The sequence below is a fragment of the Petaurus breviceps genome, unplaced genomic scaffold (genome assembly GCF_028583685.1).
Source record: "Petaurus breviceps papuanus isolate PSGF00001 unplaced genomic scaffold, PetGlider_PUasm1.0 90205, whole genome shotgun sequence".
NCBI classification, from domain to species: domain Eukaryota; kingdom Metazoa; phylum Chordata; class Mammalia; order Diprotodontia; family Petauridae; genus Petaurus; species Petaurus breviceps.
The window spans coordinates 601,630-624,966 of record NW_027187196.1 but is presented as its reverse complement, the minus strand read 5'-3'; the positions used below and the strand labels follow the sequence as shown (position 1 = coordinate 624,966).

General features: G+C 37.7%; 1 protein-coding gene across 3 annotated transcripts in view; it reads left to right on the top strand.

The window, feature by feature from the left end:
* Positions 1 to 23,337, top strand: part of CHM (CHM Rab escort protein) — a 193,997-nt gene that overhangs the window by 16,274 nt on the left and 154,386 nt on the right. For all 3 annotated transcript variants that reach the window (XM_069107740.1, XM_069107739.1, XM_069107738.1), the window contains exon 2: positions 10,339 to 10,405. In XM_069107740.1, the coding sequence (XP_068963841.1) occupies positions 10,339 to 10,405 (67 nt within the window). The remainder of the gene's footprint in view (positions 1 to 10,338; positions 10,406 to 23,337) is intronic.

The following is a 23,337-nucleotide window of genomic DNA, read 5'->3' as shown; positions in this document are numbered from 1 at the left end:
ATAAATGGCTCTCTTTGAGCACTTTGTCTTGATTTTTTGGGACAAGGCTCATCCTTCTGGAAATTCTGCTCCAGCCATGATTTATTAGGAATCCCATTATCTGTACCCACAGTGTTAATTTTATCCAGAAAGTTGTCTCTGAGGTACTTGAAGGTAATATCTAACTTTTTAACGTACAAAATGCAAATCTGCTTAGCCTAGGCAGGTTTTTTTCCCAAATAGGAGATTATAATTTTCCACTGGCCTTTCACGTTACCTTAATGTTTACCTTGCTTTGTTTTCAGTTTGCACACTGAGGTACCCAAGGACCAATTTGAAACAGGCTAAAATTTGGATTTTCTTGATTTGGCTTAGCCAAAAAGGGAAAGAGGCTAGGGGGATTTCTCCTTTAACTTTGGAATGAGACTAAATTTGGATTGCTTATTTTGAAATAGTGATTTCTGCACAATGTGCTCTCATAAATTTCAGTAGATTCTATTGGAAACTCAGCTCGGATGTTCTTAATGTACAATTTCCATATCAGGTAAGGTTTTAGTGAAACTAGTTTCACTCCTATGGCGCATTTTGTATCTTCAAGGATCACTTAGTTCTTTTTTTGTGTGATTTTATTACATTTTGGAGATCAGTGCTCCATCTCATTCAGATGCTTTTTTAGCTTCATGACTTCCCCAGTAATACAGCGAGGGTCGTGTTTCTTGTGTGGCATATAAGTAAGGCACAGCCTTACCACAGAAACTGGTTTTCCTGATCACAGGTTAAATATTGTTAGTGTTTTAGGTAGGAGGAGGTCTGGGCTGGGATGCCATTTGCTGTGAAAAGATCATTTCAGTCATTCATACTGATAGAACATAAACGTTATTTTTAAGAAAATTAAGCAGAATTAACTGGCCTGGCTGCCAGTTTCATTTCCTGGAATGGTAAAGGTCTTTAGCAAATATTGGCATTACTGAATTAAACTTTCATTAGAAGAGTTTGAGTTAGTGTAGCTTTCTTTTATAACCTACAGGTCAAATATAGATCACTAAAAATGTGTTTTCCAAGGAATTATTATTTTTTTTGATAGCTTCTCTTCACCTTTAATCCTCTGAAATTCAGTATGTATTTGACTTTTGGTTTTTTAAGTTTATTAAATCACTTGCCCAAAAAGAGGGTTCACATTAGTGGCCTGGGGTTCACTCCCCTAGTTTTAAGACCCTATTTCTAATTATATAGTCTCAGAGGTCTACTTTGTACCTATTTAGTTATGTAATGTACTTCTCTTCCAACTTTATATTTTAATAATCTTGGGACAACTGTAGAGTGAGATGTGAGCCTACTTAAATTTGGATGAACATTTTACTTTATGTAATTATGGATCATTCATTCATTCATTTTTTCATTTTAGCACAAAGAGACTATTTGTATATGAATGAGACCTAGAGGAACTAAGTGACTTGCCCAGGGTTATACAGCTAGTTAATGGCTGAGGTGGGAGTAGAACAGAATCTCTTGACTTGGTCTAGTGCTCTTTCCATTGAAGTTTTTTTTTTTGTTTGTTATGACATTAAACATCAACAAACATGAATATTTCTGTGCACAAATAACAGAAAGAGGATAGTATATGAAGCCATGAGTATCTCTTCTAAATAACTTGTTTTTTTTAAGTATATATTGAATTTAACTTGATAGTACCAACATTGCCCTGCTTGTCTTTATCTCTTGAGTGTCTTTCTGCTCTCAGTCCTTTGTAGTTTTTAGTGTTCCAATGGTGTGCTTTTATTTTTTTCTTTCTTAATTTCTCTTTTTTTGTGTCACCATCACTCTCCAGTGTACTCTACCCTCACAAAATAAAAGCCCTATTTTGTTACAAGTGCGTATAGTCAGCTAAGTACAGCAGGATAAATTATTTTAGCAAAAGAGATTTACACTTTGTGTTTGAAAATGTATGCTTCATTCTGCACTTGTAGGTCCCCGCCTCTGCCAACAGCTAGAGAAGCATGATCCGTTCCACTGAAGTCATGATTGGTTACTTCATTGATCAGTGGTCGAAGGTCTTTCAGAGTTGTTTTACTTTATCTTATGGTAGTCATCATATACACTGTTCTCCCAGTTTGGCTTACTTTACTGTTCATCTCCAGAGCTCTTTCTACCATTCTGGGAAGCCCTTTAAAATAATAATAAAAGCTTGCTGTTATATAGTACTTTACAAATATTATCTCATTTGATCCTCACAATAGCTTTAGGAGGTAGGTGTTATTATTAATCCCCAAATTACAGTTGAAGAAACTGAGGCATTCAGAGGTTAGTGATTTGCTAAGAGCCCCACAGTTAGTAAATATCTGAGGCTGAATTTGAACTCAGGTCTTCCTGATTCCAAGCCCAGTGCTACAACTACTTCACCTCCTAGCTCCCTTAAATCATTAAACTGTGGGCTTCAGTATCATACTCAGAAGATACCAGATCCTATTTCCCAAGCTAGCCATTGAAACATAGGATCAGAAAAATGGAGTTTAAAAAAGTAGACAATTTTTTGACTTTTATGAACACATGCAACAGACATTTTTGGGACTTTTCTGGCAGATACATGGCTGCCAGTTATTTCTACAACTTTGCCCACCTGTCTGACAGCTACCCCTTCCACCCCCATATTCCAAGCCTAACTGGAGGGGCACATATCAGAAGTAAGCATATGTACTTTTTCATGAATTGCTATGTTTTCTTCAGTCAGTGGTTCTCATCGTATGTGGCTGTAAATCTTTTGTGATGTCTGTTTTTCTTATAAAGTTTACTAATTTGGTTCATTCAGTTACTAGTTCTTAGAAACTTGGAATTTCTGAGACATTTTATTGGTTGACCAGGGTGAGAGGAGAGAATATTTGAAGTCCCAAGACAAGGTTGCTGGAATCATTGGACAGGAAAGCCTGGAGGGATTACACATGGGAGCTGAATCAGCCTTGGAGAGCTGTGGGGCACTTCAGATGAAGTCTGACTCTCTCGTTTTTACACATGAGCGAGCCAAGACCTAGAAAGGGGCCTTTTTACAGGGTCCCTATTCTAGGCCCCCGACTTGTGGTCCAGCACTGGAAATATCTTCAAACAGAATTCTTCATATCTATAGAACTGGTATTAGAAAAGCTCTGGAAGTGTTTTTAAAAATGAAAATGTATCAAGTCACTAAGTTAAGGGAACATATTTTTAATGTACCACGGATTAGAGAGGACCCGAAAGTGGTTCCAAATAGTATAATGGCTCTTAAAAAAGTAAGCCACAATATTGAAATGATTACACCCTTTTAAAATCTGCCGCATTTGGGACCAGAGTGATTGAAACTGTAGATACAATAGATTCAGATGTTTAAACTGTACTTATGTGTAAGATTTAGTAGTTTCCTGGACCACTATTGTTCCATGTCCTATTTTTTTCAGTTTTAAAATATCGCCAAGGAGCAAATCCAGGCAACAAAATATTAATATGTAATTGATGATAGGGAGCAATGAAAAAAAAAAACAGGCATTTCAACTGCAATTCAGCATTTAATATGATGGGGGTCATTCAATTCCAGGGCTTTGCAATTGGAGGAGTTCACTGGGCAGCTCTCACTTGGCATCTCCTCCACTCAGCCGGGCAGTCTTGTAGCCTTAATGCTGTTTGCAGTTGTTTATGATAGTGCGCAAGGTTTGTATTTGAGACTAAGTTATAAAAGAAAGGATGTAGCTTTCTAAAAGCTTGTTGTGTTTGTGAGTTTTTCCTTGTCAGTAATTTTAATTTTTTTTCCTAAAAAGAAGTTATCCTTTATAAAAGCAGTCACAGTAAATTTTCTAGTTCTATGCAATTTTCTTTCCATTCTGGTCTTCACTGGTTATAAATAACACATGAAATGACTTTCAAGGTAGAAAGCAGGAATCCATTTTGAAATGTTCTATAAAATAAAGAGTGATTTATGGTTTCATATGATTTTGGCTGAAAGCACTCGGGCTTTGCCAGGTCATCAAAGTCCTGTCAGGGGAATCTATTATTTATTGTTCGATATGCTGGGAGTGGTGTAAGTACTTTATTTTATGTTTATCTTATGTAAGTATAGTGTTAGGAAAAATCAATTTCAGATACTAATACAGTTTTAAAAAATATATCATGGAAAACTAAGCCAAATATTATAGATGTGAGTGATGAAGTTGAACATTAAGGATTTAGATTGAAAGGGCGTCTTGAAAAATGAATAACTAATAGTTTTATTCCTATAGAATATTTGAAAGATGCCTAAAACTGTTAAATTCCTAATTTTTCTATCTTTGTTTTTTTACCTGTTAACCTTAATTTCCATTAAAGCCTGTCCATTTTGCATAGACAGATATGTATTTAGAACATTGGTGGGGAGAACCTAGCCTGGGCAAGTTGGCTATATGATCATATAACATCCCAGGAGCTTCTGAAATATTTTTCTAGGTATTCTCAGGCCAAGTTTGTAACAAAACATCAACTGAAAAGAGTGTGCTGTTGCTACAGCCTCATTTACCCTCATCACAAGCTATCATGGTACACTGACTTTAAGAACTAATATTTACTTATGGTTAGAGAAGTGATCCATCCACAGCGAGTTTCTTTTTTTTTCTGTGTAAGAATTATATTTTTTCCCCCTCAAAGCCATAGGTAAAGAACAAGTAAGCTCTTGCAGTTTGTATCTTCAATGGATTCTGTGACTACCCTTAATAGCGGCCATTGTTTGAACTTCTGTAGCATACGTAGGGAAGATTTCCGGGCTACTTTTAATAGAAAATTCTGGAGGTTGGAGGTGTAACCAAGACAAGTGAGCTTTGGGTTTTTCCGGTTCAGGTCATTGTCTCCATCTGCTTATTTTGCTGGATTCTTTAAGAAGGTGCATTTTAAAGTAAGTTTCCACTTAGTATGACTGTAATTTTATATATATATGAATGTGTGTGCCAGAAATTGCATTCTCAGAGGCAGAGGATCTTTTCAAATTATTTAAGAATAAAGCAGTTTCTTTATTTGTAAAATGAAGATGAGATTTCTAAATTGTCTTAAGGGGGAGCTTTCCTTCTGTAGATGTTACCGGTAGTTGTCATTCTCAATTAGACCAATGCAAAAGCACGTGTATATTCATTGTAGGTAACCCCTGATGCCACCCTACTGAGTATTTAACTAGATGAGATGAAACTTTAAGAAATACAATTTCTAAGTAGTAAATAGCTTTTTAGAAGTAAAACTGGTCCTGCTGTGTCAGCAGGAAAGTTGGGGTAATTTTTTTTCAAATGTGCCAGGTGTTACAAAAAACATTCTTACTTCAAAATGAATTGAGTATTGTTTCAGTGGTGTTTAAAATGGATCTTTCAAATGCCTGATTTCATATGAGATGCCCAAACTTATTCATTGGGCTATGTGATACTCACTTGGAAGTTTAAGGATTGTATTTTTTCTGCTATAGATTTTATAATATGACTAAAGCCTGAAACCTCAGGCCAAAAATATGATTTTCTGAAAGAAAACAAAAGGATTGTCAATCATGTGACTTGACTAGGTGTATTATATTAATCTTTTAAAAAATTTGAATCCTGCTTAAGCAGGGTAACAGACCTCTGGCATCTTACTCCTGGAGTAGCGTAGCAGTTTTACAAACTGGTGTCTAGATGACAATGTCAAAGGAAAATACCAATGAAGGTGGTTTATGGTTTATTGGAATACTACATAGAAGACTTGTGTAACCCCCTGAGCAAGGAGGATGACAAGCAAATCAGTGATGGTATCTATATTACTCAGACTCAACATGTCCAAAAGCTCTTGCGCGGCCCACTCGCCCATCCTCTCTTCCAAGCTTGCCTATTTTTGTTGTGGCCACCAACATCCTTCTGGTTGGGTACTCAGCTTTGCCACATGTCATTTCTTGTAGATTATACTTCCCCAGGGCCCCCCTTTCTTCCCTGAGTCACCATGCGTGTTCACACCTTCATTACCTTTCACTTGGACTGTTGAAATCCCTGCCTCTAGTCTGTCCCCTCTTCAATCCCTTCGTTGCACAAGTGCCCACAACTGCCAGTGCCTCAAGCACAAATTGTCATTCCCTTGCTTCATAATGTTCCACTGGTTTTCTAGTCAAACCGTCCTCGCTAGTTCGGGTACTAAGCATTTTCTCCCCCACCAGGGTGCCTGTGCCTGGGCTGTCTTGGCCTGTATGCTTGGAATGCTTTGTTTCCTTCAAGTTTCAGGTGCTTCTTTCTCAATAATACTTTCCCCGGCCCTGTTCTCAGTCATTTGTGCTCTGGCTAGCTACTCGGATTATCTCATATTCATTTACCTTTTAAATGTTTGTATCTTCTAGTAGGATGAAGAGAAAAGGGAACAAACATTTATTAAGTACCTACTGTGTGCCGGGCACAGTGCTAAGTATTATCTCTTTTGATCCCTCCAGCACACTGTGATGTAGGTGCTATGAGGATCTTCATTTTACTGTTGAAGAAACTGAGGCAAACAGGGTCTTCTGGCTAGTAAAGTGTCTGAGACTGGATTTGAACTCTAGTCTTGCTGACTCCAGGCTCGACCCTCTAGCCACTACACGGCTGGCTGCCTCTGGTAGAATGTAAATTCCTAAAGGATCGAGCTACATAGAACTTAGCACAGAGCTGCTTAATAAATATTGCATTTTATATAAATTGCATTCACATATTCAGTATAATAAACAAGCATCTATTCATCAAAGTGCTGCGATCCTTTTCTCAGTTCTTTGCTTAGTCTATAGAGACCTAGCTTCAGGAAGGGCCAGAGAAAGAAGCAGAACTAGAAATGCCAATTTGCTTGCTTCTCTACCAACAGTGACAGTTCTTTGTGCCAAGGAGAGAAGAATGTTACTACACTCATTAGAATATGGGCTACATTTTTTTTTCTTGAATCTGGTTTCTTTCAGATTTGAGTGGTGCCTCTAATTTTATTTTTTGCTCTATATGTCTATACTTTAAAAAAAAAACATTTCAAAGAGTGTTAAAAATAATTTGGTTTGATAGAACAGGACACTTTAAAGGCTCTCCAACAACACGTGTGCCTTGCATATATCAGAATTATGGAGGCTTTGTACATACAGCAATAGAGAGAACCTTGTTTGGCAACCCTTTGTAATTCTAAGCAAGGCACAAAATTGGGGCACAAAGGCTCAACAGAGGTGTTGGTTATTGTCACAGAAGAAATCTGGTGCAAGCCAATGAGAGATTTCCTCTAGATGGCTCATCCTCCACATACTCTCATTTGGGGATGACATTCTGTTGCACGTACCAGGCCTCGGAACATGCAGAGCTTCCGAAATTAGATCCAGTATCACTCTTAGGAGATGAGTGTAACTATAAACACTGGCCCAAAAGTGGATGAAGAAGGCCTCCTGTTCAGACTATGATATACAATTGTATGGACGTTCTATGGAGCTCATCCATCATTATTTCTATCTTGGATGGATATTAATCAACAAATATTTATTAAGCACCTGGGGATAAAAGTACAAAGAATGAAATAAGTCACCTCATAAGGAGCTGAGAACCTCGTGGAGACAAGGACATAGAAAAGAAACAGCATAAATAAAGAATAACAATATATGCAACGCAATTAAAGACAGTGTATTTTGGGAGGTTAGGCGCTAGAGAGTGGTAGGATCAGGAGGCAGAGGAAAGGAAGGAGTCATTCCAGTTAAGGGAGCCAGCTTGGCACAAAGGTGTGGAGATGGTAGATGAAGGGTCACATGTGAGGAACAGAGAGAGAAGAGCAGTTAGGCAGGACTATAGAGTGTGGGAAGGACAGTGATGAGCTCTGAGCCTGGAAAGATAGGTTGGGGCCAGCGGTGTGAATGAGAGGCTCATCGGCAGGTTTGACTGCATTTTTTTCAGCCTCTCAAGTCTGGAAAATCATATACAAAGCTGTAGAGAAAGGGTTCTCTGTTGGCAGAAGGGGTCCCACACTGATAAAAGCACAGACCCATGAAGTATTGAGGAAGGTCTGAGAAGTTCTCTTAATATGCAAAGCTGTCTTCTAATGCTTTCTGATGAGGCCTTTCCAAAGAGCATCTGATTGCTCATACCCATAACCGGAGATGCCACACTGAATAACATTGCCCTGTGTCTTGAGATGCGAAACAGACCATTGACTGTCTTCTGAACTGTTTCCTGCTTGACCCTGGGCAGTGGTAGCTCCCCCTAGCTCACTTTACTGATCATTGCTGTGTTGTGTTTGCTTTCCTAACTTCCCTGTGGTGCTAACTGCCCCTGGTAACATTGGGTAGCCGGCCATTGACAGCGTAGGGTGGGTTAAGAGGAGGTTGGAAAGCCAGTACTAACTTGAATAATTGTTCGTTCTCCTTGAATTTTCTTGGCTTTTTTCCCTCAGTTCCTAACTTTAGCTATATTAAGTTATCACAGTGGTTGAATTCAATAATATAAAAAGTTATTCTTGTAGGTGTAACATAGTTGTAGATATTCTGGAATTCAGGGTGCTAGAACTTAAATTTAACAGATTGAACTGAATGTTTGTAATGTCTTAAATCTTTCCTTCTGTTTTCCCTTACTGCCCTCTCCTTCCAAGTTATGGTTTAGTTTTTCCTGAATTATATCCAAAGTTAAGGTTGACTTACATTTAGAATTTTATGATGGCTTATTTCCAAGTGCTGATTTTTAATGGTTTATTCTCTGTATATTTAAGGCCCTCGGTATACCCCTAAAGAATTTACCAAAACTATACTTCCTCAGTGAAGGAAGCTGGAGCTGATGGTTAATGTGGTTTTTCAATGGAATGCCAATATGTCAATTGCCTCAGTGTGCATATAAAAAGAATTAGGTACTTAGTGTATAGTATGATAATGTGATGCTCAGTTAAATCCCTCCTATGGATCACAGTCCTGTGCCAAAATGATGAGCCTATATTATGTTCTTGAAATAAAAAGCTGAGCTTCCTGGTGTTGGATTGCAATAAAAAAGCCAGTAGTCCTGTGTTTTCACATTTTCTCTTGGGTGGAATGAAAGATTAGCTGTCTTCAGCCAAGTGGCAGCCATGACAATAATGGACCTTTAGGTAGCATTTTACATTTTCCAAGGGCTTTATATACGTTATCTCATTTGTTGGAGAAGTTCCACAGAAACCCTGAGACCCTTCTACATAGTTCTGAGATAGGTGACATACTGGAATCTTCAGAAGGCAAGATTGTAGACTATGGGATCCTGGTGGGTTTTCGTTAGTCCAATCCTGCTACATAATGCACCAATGACACTTCACAGTCATGTTCATACTTTAAGCCCATCAAGCTCCTGGCCCCATGGTGGCCTCAGGAGTTCTTCTCCTTAAATCACCCCATTCTCAGGGAAGCTTCTTCGCTTTTATAACCTTGTCCTTTTGAGAGTAACTGCCTCCTGGAGTATTGTTTTACCTAATGAGTGAATCAGTACTGTTAGATGACATATGCCAGTAGTGTGAGGTTTTCTTTAGACAGTAATCTCTTCTTCTAATATTACTTCAATGAGTATCGAATTAATTTCTGAATTAATCCCATCAGGAGCTTCATCTTTTCCCTACTTCTAGGCTTCATATCTCTTTGACAGCATTCTCTGTTCTCTGCCTTTCCTTTGGTCTTGGAAGAAGAGGTGCTCATTTACCCTCTTTCTGTGCCCTGTATTCCATCCTCTGTTGTCTCCTCTGGTAGTTTGTCCTTTCCTTTTGCCCTATTTCTTTTTAGCTATCATTCTATATCCCTTGGATTCTTTCCAGCTTGCCTACTTTCTGTTCCATGTCTACACCTGTCTAGCTCTCACCTCTACACCTTTGCACAGGCTCTCCCCCCCTGTGCCTAGACTCCCTTTCCTCCCAAATTCTGCCTCCAGATGTCCTTAGCTCCCTTCAAGGCCTAGTCCAGATGCCGCCTTACCTGTGTACCCCATATTTATTTCACACATATCCTGGTTTCGCTCATCTGTGATCATGTGTGCACTTATTTGAATGTAAGTTCCTTGAGAGCAGGGTCTCGGTCACTTTTGAATATATATTCCCCTAGTGCCTGAAACTTGTACTCTTAGTAAATGTTAGCAATGGTTGGGCTTTGCACAAAGCCATTGATAAAGAAGAGTTGAATTGATGGAATTTGTTAAGTTGAGTTGACTGACAGCTCAAAGTGAATCAATGGTCGTTAATTTTTTTTTCCTTAATACTTGACCCATGTGGGTTTTTTTTCAAGATCATAAGTTACTCCTAAAGTCAAATAATATAGTAGTATTTTGTGATAAAAAGGTGAAACCTTTTTTTGGTTAAACTGGCTGCCATACACAATGTGGTTATAAACACTCTTGACCTTTACCTTCGTAATGATATCGGTGTGTGTTTTTGTAGGTTTACCGGAGTCCATCGTTGCAGCTGCTTGCTCAAGGAGTGGCCAGAGTGTTCTCCATGTTGATTCGTAAGTCTGTCAGCTGCAGCCCTTTGTAATTGCTAAGTGCTTATGTGCCTGAAAAATAGGAATTTCTACTTTTGCAATTTTAGAATGGAAGGATTACAATGGATGGTGTCTGTTAAAACTGTGATATATCTACATATTTATATATACATGCATACATATATATAAAGCCATCCACACATATACATATGTATATGTAAGTATTTGTGCATAGATGTTATTATAGATATATACATATATATCTCAAAATATTGCAACTTTCTGTAGAATAATAGCTAGTATTTACAAAGTATTTTAAAGTTAGCTAAGCACTTTACATAACATTTTCTCATTTGAGGCTCACAGTCTTGTGAAGCAGATAATGTTGTTCCCATTTTATAGATAAGGAGATTAAGGTGTAGTGAGATTCTGACTTGCCTGTGGTCACGTGGTTAATAAGTGATAGAAACATGATTTGAACCTATGTCTTTGCTGACTTTCAGCTACAGTGCTCTGCCCCAAACCCATATATTTTACTTGGTGATCTCATCAGCTCCCATGATTTAATTACCATCTCTATCCTGATGATTCAAAAATCTACCTTAACTTCTTCAAACTCTCTGTTGACCTCCAATGCCAAGTCCCCCACTGCCTATTAGACATCTCAGACTGGATGTCCAGTAGACATCTTAAACCTGTCTAAAACAGGACTCATTATTTTTTGCCCTAAAGCCTGCCCCACCTCCTACCTTCTCTATTACTGTAGAGGGCAGCACCAGCCTCCTGCACTCCTCACTATTTGTCACCCCCCATATCCAAGCTGTTGCCAAGGTCCCCTCAATTTCACCTTTGCAGCATCTCTGCAGTAGGTCCTTTCTCTCCTCTGTCACTGCCACTACCCTGGTACAGGCCTTCATTACCTCACATCTGGACAATTGCAATAGGATGCTGGTGAGTTGGCCTGCCTCACATTTCTCTCTGCTCCAGTCCATCCTCCATTCGGCCACTACAGTGATTTTCCTTAAGCACAGGCCCAGTCATGTCTCCACCACACTCAGTAAACTCCACTGGCTACTGATTGCCTTCAGGATCCAATACCGCATGCTCTTTTTGGCATTCAAAACCCTTCATGATCTAGCCCCCTACTATCCTGCCAGTTTCCTTACACTCCAACGTGGACGCTTCAAATCACAGTGACACCAGCCTCCTGCTGGCTCCACAAATAAGGCATTGTCCCTTGGCTCTGAGTATTTTATCCAGGTGCCCTTGATACTTCGGTCATTCTTTCTCCTCAATTCTGCCTGCTGACTTCTCTAGCTTCCTTTATGTTCCAAATAAAATTCCAACAGGAACCCCTTTAATTCTAATGCCTTCTCTCTGTTAATTATTTCCTCTTTATCCTGTATGTAGTTTGCATTGGATATAGTTGTTTACATATTTTCTCCCCTATTAGATTATAAACTTCTTGAGGTCAGGGACTGGCTTTTACCTCTTTTTGTATCCTTTCTTCTTACTACAGTGCCTGGTATATAATAGATGTTTGATAGATGTTTATTGATTGATTAATATTTAACAATTTTATTTATGTGGAAGAATTGATTTTTTTTTTAGCCAGTATATTATTCCTCCAGGGAATTGATTCCCTTCCCCTAACTATGTGTATATTCTATCTATATCTGTATCTATATATCTATATACATACATACATATCTCTATATCTATCTATCTATGCCCTTAGTGCTTTCTTCCAGACATCTCTTTGGATTTGATACTACAGATATTATTATCATTCCCATTTTACAGATGAGGAAACTGAGGCTCAGGGTTTAAGAGTTTCACTTCTAGTTACACACACTTCTGAGAGGTTTCATGATGTTAAATCTAGCATTCTTTCCACTGGATTTCCCAAGATGGCAAATTTCTGCCAATTGCTGCCCTCCAGGCATTCACATATGGGACTTCATGCACTGTGGCTTCACAGTTCATCCCTTGGTGCTCAGTGTTCTGAGGATGTACCTCTCTAAAATGTTAGATTGGTCCTCAGGAGGCATTTGCTGGCCTGTTCCAGGCTCAGTCTTTCTGCCTTGGTGGAGGATCTGCCTGTCCATGTCCTCCTCTGTTAGAGCCTTTGAAGAGCTTAGGCCCACCCTTTCCCTCTCCTGTTAGGGAAGAGGAATAGCAAAAAGAGGCAGGCGGGGGAGAGACAGCCAGACTGCCCATCATAATTTTCACAATGTACAGAAGCATGTGATCTATTGTATTATGTTATTTTCCAGTCATGTCTGACTCTTCGTGACCCCATTTGGGGTTTTCTTGGCAAAGATACTGGAGTGGTTTGCCATTCCCTTTTCCAGCTCATTTTACAGATGAGGAACTGAGGCAGATGGGTTAAGGGACTTGCCCAGGGTCACACAGCTAGTAAATGTCTGAGGCTGGATTTGAACTCAGGAAGATGAGTCTTCTTGACTCTTAAGCCCAATTTTCTATCCATCTAGCTGATCTATTACTAGTTTACATTTTACCTTTTTCAAATTTATTTTTAACACATTTAGCATATTAACCCTTTAATTAGTAATTGGGATTTTCTGCTTGACTGAGAGCCAAAAAATGCTTGAGGTGAGGAAGCTCCTGTGTTGGACTAGAGGACTTATCTCAGGAACAATTGTATACATAATTGATTGACCCCGTAATTAATTATTTTTAGAATACTAGCCCTTTATCAACCAACCATAGCCTCCATTGGTCAGGGCCCATGTGCTTTGCAAGAAGCCTCATAAAAATATAAAGTGAAAGTTGTTCTTATCACTTGAGTTCAACAGACTAAATGTAGTGGAGGTAAAACCTTTCCCCAAACTGCATCCAAAACCCAGAAACCTTTAGAAGTCTAGGAGAACTATGCCAGGCTTTTGAAACTAAAATGAAGAATCCTTTTTTTTTTTTTTTTTTGTATAAAGACTTTGCATATTTGCAGCTTGGGGCATGGGTCTTTAGAGCATATGCCTTCCTAGATAGCTTGCTAGGATTTCTGGCTTCATCATGGTACCATTGTTTGGAAGTGAGAGTCATCTTGGTTCACTTGGGTTATTACTTTAGGACATTCTATGACTGTTTTAATTGTTAAACCATAGGCTTCCCCAAGTCCTCAGAAGTATCCTTTCTAAAGAGAGCTCCAAGCAGTAGGGTGTCTTTGGGTTATTTTTTGGTTCGATATATAAGTTTATGGATCCTCCACCCTGCATGTCTAATTGGTTGCCAAATATTGTCAATTCTGTCTCTACAACTTTTCTAGTGTATTTTGTCTTTTGTCTTCTTCCCACTCAAAGGACCACCACCCTAGTTCAGGAGTTCCCTTTCTCCTGTCATAATGGCCTCCCAATTGGTTTCCATAGGTTGTTTTTCTCCTTTCCAATCCATCCTCTGCCATGCCTACCAAATCTACTTCCTCAGATGCAGGCCTGACTTTAATTCAAGGATCTTCAGTGATTTTCCATTGTCTGCTGGATAAATTACACACTCCTTACCCTGGTGTTTAAGGCACTCTATAGTGTATCTCTAACAAATCTTTCCAGTCTTATTTCTTACTATTTATGGACCTACCACATTAGGATAGTAGCTTTTTCCTGTACTAAAATCTCCATATGCCCTCTCATGCCTTCATATAGGGTATCGTCTCTTCTGCTTGTGATACCCTCCTTGCACATCTCTGCCTGTTAGAATCCTTGTCTGCCTTCAAGCTTTATTTCCGATGCTGCCATTCTCATGATTCCTTTTGATTCCCCTAGCTGTTGGTGCTCTCTTCCTCCATGGTGTCCCTTATGGCATACTGATTTGCATACAGTTTATGGGTCCCCAATAGAATATCAGTTCCTTGTATCTTTTGGTCTTAGTATCCCTGGTGGCTAGCAAATTTTCCCATTTAGGAGGCACAATAGATGTTGCTTGAATTGAATTACTGCTAGGTTCTGTCTTCTGGGACCAAGCAGAATAAATCTAACTCCTCTTTTATCCAGTAGACCTAATAAGACTGTTGTCACCACCCATGCTCTCCCCAACCCCAGATATTCTCTTCAGCCTGTAAACAGCCCTAATTTCTTCAGTTTATTTTCATATGATATGATCTCAAGGGTCTTTACCATCTTGTTTGCCCTCCTCTGTACTTTCTTTGATTTATCTATGTTATTCCTAAAATGTAGCATCTAGAACTGAATGAAATATTTCTGATTTGGTCTGACTAGAATGTAGTATATTGGCATCGTTATCTCCTAATTTTGGACACTTAGCATCTTTGGGCAGCTTAAGCTTCTATGTACTTTTTGGGCTATCATTGCACTGTTGATAGCATCCCAGAATCTGTGTTGGAAGGGTCTTAAGTGGCCATCTATTTGAATTTATATAAGAATAGTGATCCCCTCCATGAAGACATCTTGTGAGAGGTAATCTGCTACATCTCAAGGCAATGCATTCCACTCTTGTGTAGCTCTGATTAGTAAGAAGTTGATCTTCATATCAAGCCTAAATTTGCCTCTTTACAATTTCCCTGCATTGCTCCCAGTTGTGGCCGCTGGGGTTAGGCAGAACAATTCCATTCTCCCAAGTAAAAGCCTGTCAGTTATTTGACCCAAACTGTGATGTCCTAAGTCTTCTTTCTGTTCTCCAGGATAAACATTCCTCATTCAGTCCTCAGAGGACATGATCTGAAGATGTTTCATCATCCTGATTGCTTCTTTCCTTAGTTGCTTACATCCTACCAGAACCCAGGGCTCCAAGATGAATGAGCCAGACAATGGCTGACTCAGAACGAAGCCACATTCCCCCACTCCTCGAAGGGCGAGGCAGGGGCTTTCCTTCTAGCCACAGAATGAGGGATGTTACAACTGCCTGGACATGGAGAGCAAGCATTTGCCTCTGTCTCTCCAGAGAGACTTTGGACCAGGGTTGAAGGCCGAATCTTGACTCCATCTGGTTGACCTTTCTGCTTAATTGGAAACAGGGAGCATTCCCTGCTCAGAGGTGTCAGCGTTAAGTTTACCCACATGGAAAGAGAGGAGGAGTAGAAGGGCCTTAGTTATTGCTCCTGCAGGGTTCCTTCTTAAAGCTGAATCTGATTACATTTGCAGGAAACTGGAAAAAGCAAGGCTTATATATTCATAACTAGAAGGATGTTAGTTGTCCCTCTTCTTAGTTGCTCTATTTCTGTCAAGGTCATTACCATCATTCCAGTCACCTAGGTTCTCAACCTTGGAATTATCCTTACTCTTTCTCACCTTACTTTTCAAATCAGTTACTTGTTAAGTCCTGTTGATTCTGCATCCACAAATCGTCTTGTATCCCTCCCCTTCTCTCCATTCACATAGCCATTGCCCTAGCTCAGGCCTTCATCACATCTTTCCTGGACTTTTTATTAGGCTCATCATTGATTTCTTTGCCTCACCTCACCCTTTCTAATCCATCTTCTATACTACTTGCCAAGAGATTTTCCTAAAGAACAGACCTGATCATGTCACTCAGTGGCTCCCTATTGCCTTTAGGATCAAATACAAACTCCTCTGTCATTTAAAGACCTTCACAACCTGAAACCAAGTGTCTTTCTGACCTGATTCTATATTATTTTCCTTGCATTTACCCTATGGACTAGTGACCAAACTGGCCTAATTGGTGGTCCTAGAACTTAACACTCCATCTTCGATCTCTGAGCCTTTGCTTAATCTGCCCCTTGTGCCTAGAATTAACTTCTTCACTTTTGCTTCTCTAAATCTCTGGTTTCTGTCAAATTATGTTTTTAAGTTCCTTCTCTCTCTCTCTCTTTTTTTGAGGGCAATTAGGGTTAAGTGACTTGCCCAAGGTCACACAGCTAGTAAGTGTTAAGTGTCTGAGGCCGGATTCGAACTCAGGTCCTCCTGACTCCAGGGCTGGTGCTCTATTCACTGAACCACCTAGCTGCCCCTTAAGTACCTTCTCTTACCTTACCTTTTCTCATCACCCCAGATACTTGTCTCCCCTCCCCCATTACCTTCTATTTATAATGTTTATTTTTAGTGTTTTCTTTTAGATGTAAATATTGTCTCCTCATATAAAATATAATCTCCTTGAGGACAGAGGCTGCATTTCATTTTCTGTCTTGGTAACTGTAATGCTTATTAGCACAGAGCAGGCATTTAATGATGGCTTACTCACTGAGTGGTTCTGCTTTCTTTGTTCTGTAGCAAGAGAAGGAAGTCTTCTATTGTTTCCCAGGATTCCTTATATTCATTATTTCTTATGGCTTGTTAATATTTTATTGCATTTAGATAACCCAGATTGCTTTCTAGTTTTCCCTGCTACTATTGTTCATTAGGGGAATCCTTCTCTAGTTTTTGCTTTATTGAATCCTGGTTACTCTGCTTGTTTGCTTGTCTAACCTCTTCTGCCAATAGCCTTTGTAACCATTGCTCAATATATTTGATGATTTTTTATAATATAGCTTGAGACTTGCATTACAGATGGCAAATTCTTGGTTATCTTTTAGATGAACTGTTATCTAGCCATTTTTTCCCCATACTGTATATGTGAATTTTTTTATTGTAAGTATAAAACTTAATCATTATCTTCATTTAATTCGATTTTCCTTACTTTGGCCTAGCATTCTAGATTTTCCAAATCTTTTTGTACTCTCAACTTTTGTTACCTGCAGATTTGTAAAAATAATTTTTATTCTGAACTTGAACAGCATCCAAGAGAATGAACATTTTTCATACACATAGTAAAACAGAAAAGTGGATTGTTGATGAAGTTGCAGGGCTTATGTACAACTTCTTTTTCTTTTTCTTTTTTATCTTTTTTTTTTTGAGGGGCAAGGGCAGGACATTTGGGGTTAAGTGACTTGCCCAAGGTCACATGGCTAGTAAGTGTTAAGTGTTTGATACCGGATTTGAACTAAGGTACTCCTGACTCCAGGGCCAGTGCTCTATTCACTGTGCCACCTAGCCACCCCCATATTTTTCTTTTCTTTTTTTTTTTTAACTGAAATGATTTTTGTTCTTTATTACAAGGCTAAGTGATTTTGTAACCTTGTTCATTTATCCAAATAAAAAGAAATGGAGATAAAATACTTCAATGAGGATTCATATGATTGGATAGAAGACAACAACTTATATGTTTAACTGCTATTCTCAAAATACTAAAAGAACCAGAAGTTCTCTAGGGTATCTACAAAGCCAAGCACAAGAATCACACAAATCGAGAGGCAATTGCTGGGTGGGCTATGATCATCACTGGAAGAGATTATGGATTCATAAAATATAATAAAGGTGAAGAATAGTCATTTCATTGTCTTTAAGATCTATATTTCTATCTTCAAGACCTGTTATGTTTTCAAATGTGAATATGAAACTACTCATTGATCTCCATGTGGAAATGTGGCATCCAGCTCAAGACACTCTAAGGCAGTGTCCAAACAATGATATCTCCCCAAGTCTGTTTCTGAATGAATTGTTTTTGAGCAGCTCTGACTAAAACTAGTTATCTGAAATAATTACAGAAGAAAATTTCAATCATAGATAGTCATTTATGTAAATTACATTTAGACAGACAATGTAAATAATAAAGGCAAGGCAATCTCATTCTGACAAAAACACTTCATATAGAGAAAAAAAATTACAATTTGGTGATTTGCAGGGAGCTTTGGGCTGAAGCATCCTGGTTAATAGCTCACTTTGATCAGTCCATAACCGATTACTTAACACCACACTTCATTTTGTTTATGTAGATATAGATATGTTAAGAATATTCCAACAGTTACAAGAAATGTTTCAGGAATTGCTATTTGTGAAACCAAATTGTGACTACATGACTCCTATCCAAAAATCTTCAGTGGCTCCAGTGGCTTATTTTTCTTTTTTAATATATAATATTATCAACCTGAACTTTCAAAGCTGTCAACTTTGTGCTTCTCTCTGGCCTTATTTCTCTTCTTTTTCTCTCCATTTTTAAAAGATGCTAGGTGGCTCAGTGAATAGAGCATAGGCCCTGGAATCAGGAGGACCTGAGTTCAAATGCAACCTCAGACACTTAACACTTATTAACTGTGTGACCTTGGGCAATTGCCCTGCCTTTCCCCCTCCAAAAAGCATAAAAAAGAAATAAAAAATTAAAAAGATGCTTCAGTGATCCTCTTTTTGGGGGAGAGGAGGTACTCTATTTCCTCTTGTCCTCTACTACCACTATCACTAGAAAGAAAGAAAAAAAAGAAAAAATCCCCCAAGCTCTTGTGTCCTGAAATTTTGATAAGCCTGCCATCTCTTCCTTTGTTTAAGCCAGTGGTAAAGATTTAAGTTAAATAGTGCAGAGCTAAGGGCAGATACCTGGGCATACCACTGGAGACCTTACAAGGCAATATTGAGCTATAAATGACTACTCATTGGGTCTAGTCATTTGTCCATATCCAAAACACATGCGTGTTTTGTCATTTGGTCTGTATCTCCCATTTTATCACAGCCTTCCTAGTACTCTCGTAACCTTGCACAAAAAAAAAAAAAAACAGCCTAATTTGCCATTACGCATTCTTTTTGAGGCCATCAGTATTGCTTCTGGGCCACAAATTTTAGCCTAACTCTGACTTGGCCATTCATGCAGTGAAAAGCAAGACTGGCTCATCCACTACCGTTGCTTAAAACAACAGTTCGTGACTTGGTGCTTCTTAGTAGCTTAGGGCCATATTGATGTGGGAAGATAGATATATTTACCTATAGGTGTATACCATGTACAAGGAGCTGCTTAGTCGATGTTGTTCAGTGTTAGAGAAGGTCTGGGGAAGAATGTGAAGGTTGTACTTCCAAATGTTACACTGGATTTTGTTTTCAGGTTACCTAAATGGATTTACTTTTAAATTTTCAACTGCCTTTAGATTTTTCAAATCTTACTCACGAAAGCTGCTTCCATGGAACTCCTTTTTTGTTACACAATAGCCCGTACATACATTATCGCATAACCAGCAGCAGGGTGGAAAAGATATGTAACCTTGGAAATTGTACACTTCTAATTGTTTTATGCAATTATCTAAGAGTTTCCAGCATTTGTAATGTAAGCAATGAGATGAAGGACTGAGGGACTGAACGGTTTTCAGATTTGGAAAAAAATAGATTTGTAAATAGTTTTTATATTTTGTTATAAAAATAGTGGGACAAAAATAAGGGAGGACCTGAATAACTTGAGGAATATTAAGTGTTAGTGTATGAGTCAGATTAATATAGGAAAAAAATGACCCCTCAAAAATTCCCTCCAAATAATTTATGGATTTAGTTCAATCCAGTTGAAATATCAAAGGGCTTCTTTATGGAACCAGATAAAATTATAGCAAAACTTATGTGGAAAAATAAGTGGACAAGAATATTAATGATCACGTTCAAGAAAGTTGATGAAAGTAGTCTTGTATTCCTAGACTTTAAGACATTATAAATTGGTTATCAAAACTATCTAGTTCTGGTTATATCCAAAAGCAGAATATATCAGTGAAATGAAATGGGTATACAAGACATCCACTATACAATAGATTAGTCGTATGACAAATCTTCATCCAACAAAAACTGGGGAAAGGATTTCATTATTTAACAAATGCACTTGGGGAAATTGGTTGTCAATTTTCTTGGAAGGATCTTTAGACCCATGACTTATAGTTTATGCCCAAGTGAATTCCAACTGGATAAGAAACTTGGACTTTTAGAAACGAAATGTAGGAAAAATTGAAAGAGGGGAAATTAAATTTTTTTCTAGTCAACAAATGGAAGGAATTATCGAGGATAAAGATAAACGTGCCCAACTACATTTTTAAAGATTCGTGTACAACAAAAAATAGAAAACCGTATAAAAGAAAAAGAAAATTGAATTGGGAAAATATGGGAATCTGACAGATGAAAGACCTGAAATCTAAATATATAAGGAACTGTTTAAAAATTCATAGTGATAACTTTCAGTCCACGATGTAAAATAGTAAAAGGATAGGACCTGAACATTTTCAAATGAGCAAGCAAATGATTGACAATCACTTGAAAAAAATACTCAGCTTCATTAATAATCAGTGATGCCAATTAAATCAACTTGAGGTGTCTTCTTTTGTTCATCAGATTGGCCTAAATTATTAACAGCCGTAAAAAAACGCAAAATAAAATAAAAAATAATGCTAGTAGGGTTGGAGAAGAACAAGCATACTTATTCTTTCTGGTAGAATTGCAAACATACAATTTTGAAGAATAATCTGGTAACAGGCAGTGAAAGTTACCAAAGCAATCATACCATTGATTTAGTAATTCCATATTCCAGATAATATGCCCTGAATGTGTTGCCCAAAAAAATAAAAAGTTCTTTTAAAGTATTTTTATAGTAGTGTTATATGCAATGGCCAAAATATCTTCTAAAAAATTGGAAGCTAGCTAACCATTCAGTAACAGCGGAATGGTTAGATAAATTGTGGTGCCCTCATCTAATGGAATGGATTGCTATTGCAATTATGAACAACAAGCAGAAGAAATTTGGGAAGACCTTAATGAAATATTGCCAGTGAAGTGCCAAGTGAAAAAAATAAAACATAAGAATGAAAGATACAGTACTATGACCATATCAGAAGAAAAGTTCATGAGACTAAACGGACAAAGAATTCTGATGAGGGCATTTTGAAAAATTGTTAGTATACTTGATACATGGAGGCAAATTAATTTGAATAAAAATAATTTCTAAGCAAATGCAATTTTTTTTATTGACATAGTGTTAAAGTTTCTTAGAACAATGAAAACAAAATCCTCTGTGGAGGATTATTCTCGTGAAAGAGTCACCGTTGAGTTGGCAGCACCACTGGTGGGCCAAGTTGTCACTCGATTAATAGTATAGTATTCATTTAAGGTAAGCTTGCAGTGTTGCTTATTTATTTAGTTTACTGATTATATGGAATACATTTATTATATGGAATATGTTTTAGGGAACTATTCCATTATATAGAATAAGTTTACTTATTCTAACACCAGGATTTTTTCTTTCTAATCATTTTGACTTGGTGAGCTTGCAAAATTCCAGAACCACAATAAGGATGAATGTTAAAATTAAGAGTTAATAGATTAAAAATCACTTTTGTCAGATTTATTTAACTATCCAATTGGAAAATGGCATCGGTTGCATTTATTCTAGAACTTATGGACTTAAATGATTTCATAAGTCATAAAATGTATCCAATTTGTCCTAAAAAGGGATTGGTATAATTTGCCTTATTTAGGTTAACCTGTCTTTCATTAAAACTTTGAAGCTTAAAAATTATTAAAAATTGTGGCCAACCATCAACTTAAAGCTCCTTACATGTATATACATTCCATTCATTACCTTAAAAAGAACAACTTATTACTTTTAATCTTCAACTATTGTTTGCATCTATCATAATAGACCACATAAGTAATGGTGGCTGATGGTTCTGAAGTGGCCCATTAGAAAATACTAAGTGCAACCTCTGTTGATTTATAAACACTGTCCAAGCGTCACCATCAACAGCAGCTAATCTTATTCAAAATAGTCACTTCCTTGCTGTGTTGCCATAAATTCCCGTAGACAGATTTTAAACTAAAGTTAGCTTCTGCCAAATTGTAATTGAAGGAGCTCTATTTCTGTGTGCCAGCTATCTGTCTCAATAACTGTAAAATCTGTGGTTCTTTTCAAAGAGCTACATTTACTGTAGATATTAATGAGCTGTTGACATGTGAAATTTCAAGGATAGATGCTAAATGATTTAGAAAAGTAATTTGCAATTCAAAATGGAGAGATTGGCATTAAGTTTCAACTTGAAGTTACTAAAAAGAAGAAACAGGAAGACCAAAAGTTTATATTCTTGTGAATTTAGTGTTATTATTCTCACAGTAATTGTACATGCCCTCAGTCTTCATGTTTTCCCTTACAATTTTGTGGCTTGTGTTTTCTTTTTTCTGTTTTTGATTTCCCATTAATTTTTAGATTGTACAACTTTGGGCCCAAGAGGAAATTAGCTAGTTTTTAGTGTGAGTCAGACTATTGCATTGGTTTTAAGAGGAGTCACTTAAATTCATTTTTCTTTGTCTCCTGATTAAAAAGGATACTTTAAAGCTTGTTATAATGCATGTATTGAATATATGTACCATTTGTGCACAAATGAATTTTTGTGATTGCAGTAGTAGTGAGGTGGGGTGAGTCTGGGCCTTCTTTTGTAAATTGCATCAGCAAATACTTATTTTGCAGAATTTTTCTGGGATATCCTACATCCTTGGCACAGAGTAGAACAATTAACATGGTTTTAAAAGAGATTTTCATCGTTTTCCCTAAAATTTCCAAACCCAGACCAGCACCCAAATGCTTGTAATTTCTTTCTATTTTGATTTTAGATTAAGCAAACATATGAGGGAAAAAAGGAAGGGAATTGTTTGACTGGATAGGAGCTCCTCTTTTGCCATCCCATTGTCATCAAGTGCTTGAGTTGAGGCTTCCTTACTCCTTTTGTGCTGTTGTAATAGAATATTTGGTCCTTGGTCCTTCTTTTTTATTTTGTGGAGGCCTGCAAAGCTGGCACAGAAAAAGGCTAGATCTGTGAAAAGAAAATGCATTGAAATATTTGAGAATTTAATTCAGCAGATCTTTTTTATGTGCTGTTTTTTGTGATGTAGCCTTGCTAGGCTCTAGAGACAAATCCAGTACCAGACCTGAAGGAGCTGATAACCAGCAAAGTTAATCAGCAAGTATTTACTCAGTGCCTGCTGTGTGCCAGTTACAGGGAATACAAGTACTGCACAAAGAAGGAAACAATCCCTTCATACAAGAAACTTCTATTTCGTAGAAGGAGGATATCTCTTGTAGCAGAAAGAGAACAGGTTATACGTATTGCTTGGCCTTTAGGACAAGTAGGAGATGAAAATCCAACTAAGAATCTATTGCTGCTTGAGTAATACCCATTTCTTTACTTGGTTTGGCCACCTAAA